This window comes from Branchiostoma belcheri, unplaced genomic scaffold (genome assembly GCF_001625305.1).
Source record: "Branchiostoma belcheri isolate BF01 breed outbred unplaced genomic scaffold, Haploidv18h27 scaffold6, whole genome shotgun sequence".
Lineage (NCBI taxonomy): Eukaryota > Metazoa > Chordata > Leptocardii > Amphioxiformes > Branchiostomatidae > Branchiostoma > Branchiostoma belcheri.
The window spans coordinates 3,068,571-3,077,351 of NW_017804242.1; the positions used below are offsets into that span (position 1 = coordinate 3,068,571).

General features: G+C 42.4%; 2 protein-coding genes across 2 annotated transcripts; both read right to left on the reverse strand.

The window, feature by feature from the left end:
• Window positions 1–254: 254 nt before the first annotated feature.
• LOC109482560 lies at window positions 255–3,769 on the reverse strand. Its single transcript, XM_019785313.1, has 4 exons — window positions 3,338–3,769; window positions 2,410–2,625; window positions 1,522–1,728; window positions 255–1,230 (listed from the first exon to the last, which is right to left on the reverse strand). The coding sequence occupies exons 1-4, from the start codon at window positions 3,641–3,643 to the stop codon at window positions 1,039–1,041; spliced, it is 921 nt and encodes a 306-aa protein (XP_019640872.1). The 5' UTR covers window positions 3,644–3,769; the 3' UTR covers window positions 255–1,038.
• Window positions 3,770–4,431: 662 nt separating this feature from the next.
• LOC109482559 lies at window positions 4,432–8,056 on the reverse strand. Its single transcript, XM_019785311.1, has 4 exons — window positions 7,758–8,056; window positions 6,268–6,483; window positions 5,747–5,953; window positions 4,432–5,302 (listed from the first exon to the last, which is right to left on the reverse strand). The coding sequence occupies exons 1-4, from the start codon at window positions 8,046–8,048 to the stop codon at window positions 5,057–5,059; spliced, it is 960 nt and encodes a 319-aa protein (XP_019640870.1). The 5' UTR covers window positions 8,049–8,056; the 3' UTR covers window positions 4,432–5,056.
• Window positions 8,057–8,781: the final 725 nt, after the last annotated feature.

Here is an 8,781-nt window from a genome sequence, read left to right on the forward strand (position 1 = left end):
GTGCCAGAATCCATGGTGCTAGTCATGTTGCCAGTAATATGAAATGTCTGCATTGGGCTGCCTGTGATAAATGGAGAAGCCTAGCCTAGCTTGACTCCATTCCACAGCATGCTTTGGCCTTGCAGGGTGCCAAATGCTGTCAATATACCAGGTAGCACATTTCCCATGATGTCTAGGTGTATTTCTCAAGTTCAAGATATAGACTTTTGTAAGTATTGCTCATGTATTGACAAAGGAATCATCCAACAGGCGTAACAAAATTCCATCACTTTATTTTTTCATGAAACTGACTCATTATCTTTGCCATTGGCAGTACACAGGAAATCATCTGAAAATACATGGCGGCTATTTTTGCAGGCCACTCTCCACAAGCCTGAAGCTACAAGTCCTGGTATCTAAATGCCTTGTTTAATGTGAATAAGCATACAGATACAGAAATACGATGTACGTTGTTTGGACCTTCTGTAGTGGGCTTATCCACTCATCTAACATGTACGTTTATTATAAGTCAAAAGGGAGAGGATAGAATAGTTTAATCAATGTTTGTTTTCTGACAGAAAACCTACCACTATAGACAACATGTCACACTGTATTATTTAGGGGTTTCTTGATATACAACACATTTTATAAATACATATTTTCCAGATGTACAACTAGTCCATCACCTACTGTCATGTATGTAAATTTACAGCCAGATTTCTGCAAAATATGAAGTACATCCTCCCAGCTTTCACTGAAGCCAAGGCAAACTACTAGTGTTAGTTTCTATCTACAAAAGTACATAACCACAAGTTTGGTCTGATCTGATATACTAATCTATTCATGTCGAAAATAAAGCATGTGGATATCAGTGTCATTTTACATATTAATCTTCCTATATCATATATAAAGATAATGGTTTCTACATACCAGGCAATGTTTCATAATAACCAATTGATCATAGCCACAACATTTTTCCTAATGCTGTACCATCCCAGCTCTTGTTTAAAGTGACTCCATTGGGACAGAGATATTGCTATTGTCGCATTAAAACCTTTATTATTCCTTCTTCCTTCTCCAGACTGTGCAGTGTGCAACAGTCCACTGGTTCTTCCGTGCCGTCTCCCTGATGAGGAACGGCATGTCCTTATGTGTGACCAGGTCAAAACTTCCCCCGAGGCTGTTCTGGAGCGTCTGGAAACCCTTCACTTCCTTGCCGTCTTTGTCCTTGTAGCCACCAAGCCATGTGCTCTACAAGACATGCAAGAACATTGGTTATTGGGAGGTTTGGCACTACATGTATTTTTATCTTTTCTTTGGGCCCTTGCCCTTTATCACAGTTTATTAAATAGATATATAATACTGTATGTGCTTTGTTGTTGCAGGGAAAGGTTTCCATGAACAACACGAAAAAGAAATCCCCTAACATATTGAAAATTTACACTCCCAACGAAGTCTCTGAGATTCTGAGTGTTAGACCATTCTGACATTCCTCTATCCTAAACAAAGTAGCTGAATGTTTTCAAGGTTTAAGAGGTTTACCTTGGGAGTGAACTCTGCCAGCCATGTGTATGGAGAAGTGATAACCAGCACACCCCCTGGTGCCACAAGACTCTTCAGTCGGTTCAGGAAGTCAAATGATGTCGGGAGTCTGCAGATGAGGTTTGCAGCCAGAACACAGCCGAACTGTCCCAGGTCCAGGGGCAGGTTACAGGCATCTCCCTGCTGAAATCTGGTCCTGGTCCGGTCCTGCAGAGATAGACAAAACATCATTGTTCCTTATCATTAGAGATGGAGCAGGAAGAACAGTTAACATCATCATCAGTCGGCTGCAGTGCAGGGTAACAAACTGTGCTAGTGTTTGGCTCTTGGCGATCTAACAGTTTTACTCTCTTCCCTCTTGTACAAACATTTTTCTCCTAGTGGTCTGTATCTTGGGTCTTCTTTTTCTCAACATGCAGCATATCCTTGCAGCTTAAGAGTGGAATAAGCTGGATGTTGTCAGCTGGCTGGATCACAATGGGGCTGGGCAGTTGTTAGGAGGGAGCTAACCTGGGCTGGCCTCCAGGATAGTCCCTTTTAATACAGTATTCTGTAAAAACACCTAGCATGATGAAGGTGGAGTCATGTGGATAATCTGGTATACATGCCACAGTGGATATGCTTTGAAACAAATGTTTAGTTGATTTTCAGCCTAAGAACACTACCAGTTTAAAAACGAGAATTTCTCCTGTCCTTTAATAGGGAAAACTTGATGCTTTGTAACATATGCATCTATGTGTTGACAGTTGATATTAGAGAGATTTATGTAGAGTCTTGGAAAGTGGTTTCAAGTTACACATGCAGTAAGGCAAAGTGGTCCACAGTGGAGGTCAACCACTGAATGGAGATAGAATTTCAACAGATAAGTGCTCTGACAATGTAACTCACGATTGTTGGATCTACCACAGCCTTGAGCTGGGTCGTGAGGTCCCCTTCGTCCTGCCGGTTATAGTCTATGGTCCCTGCTACCTTCAGTTGTTCGCAGGCGGCTACAAAGGAATGGCTGAAGTCGATGCCCACCACCTCCCTGTACCGCCGGGCTAGCTCGAAGGACGACCTGCCAGTGGCACAGCCGATGTCAAGTGCCCGACTGGGGATGTCTGCCTGGAGGGGGGACATGGAAATCTTATATGAAGTTGTGGTACAACAAAGGTTTGCTACTGCCTGGTATTCCTAACAATAACAATGTGTACATTCCAGCATATCCTGTGGCTGTTCTGTATATCTGGTGCTATCACAGGTGCATGTAGTAAGGCTGGGAAGGTAAATGACCTTGAACTATCTTCCCCAGGCAGGTAAATGACCTTGAATTATCTCAAGTGGTCGTCAGTCTCAAGTGGTCATCAGTAACTTGACACAATTCGTTTGGATACACTTTTGACAGATATGTTCGTCATCAACCTAGCCTGGTATCTATCCCATTAAAGTTCTGATTTAATGTTCATATGTATTAAGAAGTGAACAGAAAATACAAATAAGCCTAATTCAATACTGAAGCTATTAAGCACACCAAAACCAAAACTTTCCTTGGAGTCGGCATTGATACTTATTCAAACTATGCTAGTACTCCATGTCATCACACAATAACGGATTTACTATCATAATCATGATAATGCTTTACAATTACAGGAAAAAATAAACAAACAAATAAATAAACAGAACTCAATGCTCATTATGGATTAACGTTACTGGGTGAGAGAACTAGGAGTTCACATCTAAAATTCTTAGCTCTACATTTTGAGAAGGAAAAGGAGGCCGCAAATGGGACTTCTTTGGACCAAATTATAAAATTTGTCAATTTTCAGATGACGCTTACCCCATCCAGCGCATGTGCTAAACATTCCTCTGCACAACGTTTAGGGAAATTCTCTAGGGCATCTTTCGGGCCAAAGTCGAACTGTAGAACCTCCTCGGGACTTCCGAAATGAAACAGAAGATACTCGTTGAGAAGTTTGGCGGTCTCGTAGACGTTTTCCTTCTGCGCTTCTCTCTGATGGTGACTTTTGAGGGTCACAAGTTTGTAGGTCGAGTAGGCGGCTATTCCTGACACCACCACAAAACCTCCCGTGATGAGGTGACTGTGGTGAACCTGTGGTAGGGTGAGCTCTGATATCCAAGACATATTTATGCTCCAACCAGAATTTAAGAATTGGAAAATGACTTGCAGAAATACGTGCCGGTAGGCAGGTAGGTACGCCCTCGTGCAAACGTGCTAAGCAATGTGGGTCAGGGGTTAGAGGTCAGTGCGCAGGTTTGCCATTCAGTTGTAGCAGCCAAATTAGTCGAAGCGCAAAAATGTCCCGAATGGGCAAAGGCGGCTATTTGGAGATGGTAGCTCTGAAAACTTGACAAAGTCTCCCGAAAAGAAAAGAATTTCCTCCTGATTCTGATGTGCAAACGAAAATAATTCTATTCCTTCTTCGTATACACAAGGACATTATATCTGTGTATAATGTCCTTGCTATGGAGGAGTACCGACTTTGCTGCAACACCGGTGAAAGTTACCCTATCAGCTGAGTGGGGAGTTGCAGATAAGATCACAGAGCGGCGCGCCTAGTCCGTACACTTTGACAACATAATATTGCATGTCAAACAAGGTGGAAGAGGAAACACTTTTTATTTCAAATTACCCATTTTACGATTTTAAAGAATACACCTGTTTGATCCTAACTACTCCTCGTTCACAGACAAAAAGAAATTTACTCTCCCCACACATCACCGAAAAACTTCAAAGAGTGGGATCATAGCTTCGGACAAATAAGTTGAACCCAATGAGTTAGAATTTAATGTCAAAATTAGACTAGAATAGTCACGTAATAGTCTGTAACAGTTATTGTTATCCGTTGTCCATCCTTTTATTTTATTTTCATGTTTGATATCTGCAATTAGCCTCGGGCACAGACAAAGAACATGCAATAAAACTTTTTGTATCCAACGTTAAAACTGCAAATTTCCAACGATGTCTAGGTGTATAGTTCAAGACATAGATTTTGTAAGCATTGCTCAACAATTGACAAAGCAAACATCCAACATATCCAATAAAATTGCAGTGCTTTATCAGTTTTCCGTGAAAGTGACACAATCGTTGCCAATGATGTCATAACGCTGAGGACATACAAGGGGACTACTGTTTTTTCAGGGCTCTCTCCACAAGCTTGAAGCTACAAAGTCCTAGTAGCTCAATATCAAGTTGATGCAGGATTTCTGTACAACGTGACGAACCACACAGATACGGAAATTGTGCATTCGATCTTCTGTAGTTAGCTAGTACATTTATTAGTGGCCATTTGTTTCCATATAAGTCAACAAGGAGTGAAGAGCAGTCCAAAGTGTTTTTTTTTAATGGAAAACCTGTCACTATAGACAACAATTTCTATTCATGTCCGTAATGCATACCGGGTATCAGTGTCATCATGACACTGATATCCGGTATACTGTCATCTCAAGTATTGATCTTCTTATATCCTTATGAGGCAATGCTTTATAGATTCCAGGAAATGTTTGATAATAACCAATCATAGCCACAACGCTTTTCCTAACGCAGTACCATTCCATCTCTTGCTTTACGCGGCTCTGACATTGGGACAGAAATGTCCGTCTTCCTTCTCCAGACGGTGCAGTGTGCGATGCCCAACTGGTTTTCCCGCGCAGTCTCCCTGATGATGTACGGCATGTCCTTGTGTGTGACCAGGTCAAAGCTTCCCCTTAGGCTGTTCTGGAGGGTCTGGAAACCCATGACTGGAGTCCCGTCCTTGTCCTTGTAGCCACCAAGCCATGTGCTCTACAAGACATGCAAGAACATTTATGATTAATGTGACGTTTGGCACCATCTTCATTACAGTGTAATAGATATGTGTTTTACTACTGCAGGCAAAGCCTTCAACATTAAAATGATTAAATAGAATAAAGATGATTAAATAGAAATAGAAATAACGAATAAACTGTTCCTCCTCTATATCCCCCAACATTTTCAAAATGTGCATGTCAACCCTTCCAAAGTAGTCTCAAAGCAGATTCTGAGTGCCAATCACTAAGACCGTGATAAGTCATCTTTCCTTTACCACTACAAACTGCAAAACGTTATCTAGCACAATTTGGTACATGTATGTCCTTCAACGGTCCTGACAGTTTTGACCTTTTTGACATCCCTCAATGCCAACAGTAGGCCAGTCAGTAGCTAAATGCTTGCTGCACAAACAAGGTCAAGGTGAATCAAGAGCCTTACCTTGGGAGTGAACTCGGTCAACCATGTGTATGGAGAAGTGATAACCAGCACACCCCCTGGTGCCACAAGGCTCTTCAGTCGATTCAGGAAGTCAAATGGTGTAGGGAGTCTGCAGATGAGGTTTGCTGCCAGAACACAGCCGAACTGTCCCAGGTCCAGGGGCAGGTTACAGGCGTCTCCCTGCTGAAATCTGGTCCTGGACCGGTCCTGCAGAGATAGACAAAACATCATCCTACCTTAGGGATGGAGCAGGAAGGATGGTGGGGAGTGGGGTGAAAAAGTTTGTGCTTATGTGCTCTTCCAGGTCAACAGATAGAGCTGGTCTTTGCTTTTGACAATCTACATGTTTCCTCTCTTCCCTCTTGTGCAAAACGTGACTTCCCTGATATATCATTAGCGGCGTGCGCATTTCTACCCTGTGTCTTCTTTTCCCTAACACCTTGCCATCCACTCAAACTTTGCTGCCAACTCGTACTCAGCTCAGTGTACACTTCGAACAGTGCTCTGACAAGGCAACTCACAATAGCTGGATCTACCACAGCCTTGAGCTGGGTCGTGAGGTCCCCTTCGTCCTGCCGGTTATAGTCTATGGTCCCTGCTACCTTCAGTTGTTCGCAGGCGGCTACAAAGGAATGGCTGAAGTCGATGCCCACCACCTCCCTGTACCGTCGGGCTAGCTCGAAGGACGACCTGCCGGTGGCACAGCCGATGTCAAGTGCCCTACTGGGGATGTCTGCCTGGAGGGGGGACATGGAAATCTTATATGAAGTTGTTATACAATAAATGTACAAATGTATAAATAAAGGTTGCCATCGATGGACGAGGTCCAATAGACCCACAGTACTTCCCATTGAACCTTCTTACTGTACATGTACATGTTTGTAAGCATACATCAAACCTATGGCCAATGAAAACTTCCTTTGTACTGCATTAGTTAGCAGCCAATCAGCGACAGACAAAAGGTGTGAAATACATACCTGATTCGCGTGCCATCTACTAGTATTTTCATGAGCAACTTTGCAGATAAAGGCATTCGCACAAAACTACTAGTACAACATGTATTAATAGTGCGTCTGGACAGCCGTGACCGTCTGTCACTCCCAACGAAGTTATAGTTTATGATTTGAATTGTTTGTTTTCCCCGATATCACCGTGCGGTTTGTTCTGACAGTGACAGCCGAGAACTTTTGCCCCATCAGTGATCAGCTAGCAAAGGATAGCATACTTTTTAAGTCCCTCAAGGTATGACTATTTTGAAATATTAACCGATATTTGTAGAAAATGTTGGCTGCCGTAGTATTACAAATATTTTCTTTTAATGAACTAATCTGCACTTTTGCGTACGACACACTATTACTATAACATATTTTGGAACTTAAAAAATTTGCAACACGAAAAATGTAGTGCTACCAAGAAGAAATTTTGCGATCCCATTCGGACCTAGCGGCAATGTTAGGATATTGATTACCATGCAAACATGCATTCAAATCTCACCGGACATGTCAACAAAGGACCTCAGAAAAAGACATAGGCCAAGGACGCAGTTTTGTCCCTCTATGAAGGTGAGGATGCTCCGCTCAGGCGCGGCGAAAACAATGATCAAAATCCGATTCCAAGTACACTTAAAGTACGATAGTCCAAAAATCTTCCAGATACCTAAGCGCCAGTTCTAGCGTTAGCCCGTCGACGTCTCGCAGTGAGTCAAAGTTTAATCATTCACAGAAGACAAAAGAACTGCAAAACTCGAAATTGACGAAAAGAGGCAAACAAAAGAAATACATTGAACAAAATTAGCCATCTTACGCTATCGCCAAAAAGCAGTTAATCAAGCAACTGAATATGATTTTTTTAGAAATCAAGCAACTGGATATAATTTTTCCAATTCATATTTCACATTTCATATCCAGTTGCTTGAGTAACTGCTTTTTGGCGTATCGTATTACCTGGATGTCTAACCTTCATCGACATATCTTACGCTATCGTATCGTATCAGACATGCCATGCCACTTACCCCATCAAGTGCATGTGCTAAACATTCCTCTGCACAACGTTTAGGGAAATTCTCTAGGGCATTTTTCGGGCCAAAGTCGAGCTGTAGAACCTCCTCGGGACTTCCGAAATGAAACAGAAGATACTCGTTCAGATACTTGGCGGTCTCGTAGACGTTTTCCTTGTGCGCTTCTCTCTGATGGTGGCTTTTGAGGGTCACAAGTTTGTAGGTCGAGTAGGCGGCTATTCCTGACACCACCACAAAACCTCCCATGATGAGGTGACTTTGGTGAACTTGTGACATGCAAGACATATTTACTCTCCAACCTAATTCCAAAATGACCTGCAGAAAGCTAGAGACTAATTAATACGCGATTGTATTGCCACATTTGTCTACGCGGACGTCCTGTTTATGTTTATTCAAACGGCCGTATAGGTAAATAGTGAGTTTGACCACTATTTACTAGCCTGGGTACCATTCGGATTTTCTCTTCGCGAGGAGTATCATCATCTCGCAAGGACATGATCATACTAAGCACGGCATAATATGACATCAATCGGATTGACTTGATTTGGTGTTTGTGTAACGGAGCGTGTCAGTTAGACCATGGTTAGCATCTACATCTACATGGTTAGACCTAACCATGGTCAGCATCTACATCTACATGGACATTATACAAAGATATAATGTCCTTGGTTAGATCTAACTCTGACTCCTACTCAGACTCCTACTGCCACGTGCTAGGTCACGTGAGTCAAAGGTGAGAGGTTAGAGGTAAGTGCGCAGGCTGGCCTTTCAGTTGTAGCATCCCAGTTAGTCGAAGCTCAAAAATGTCCCGAATCAGACAAAGGGGGCTATTTGGAGATTGTAGCTCTCACAAATTGTCAAAATATCAAAAATCTAGAAAGATTTTTCTTTTGATTACGTTGCGCACTTGAAAGTAATTCTTTCATGCACAGTCTTTCATGCACACATAGACGTAGTGCTACTATTACTAAGGAGGGGTACCGACTTTGCTGCGACACCGGTGAAAGTTACCCTATCA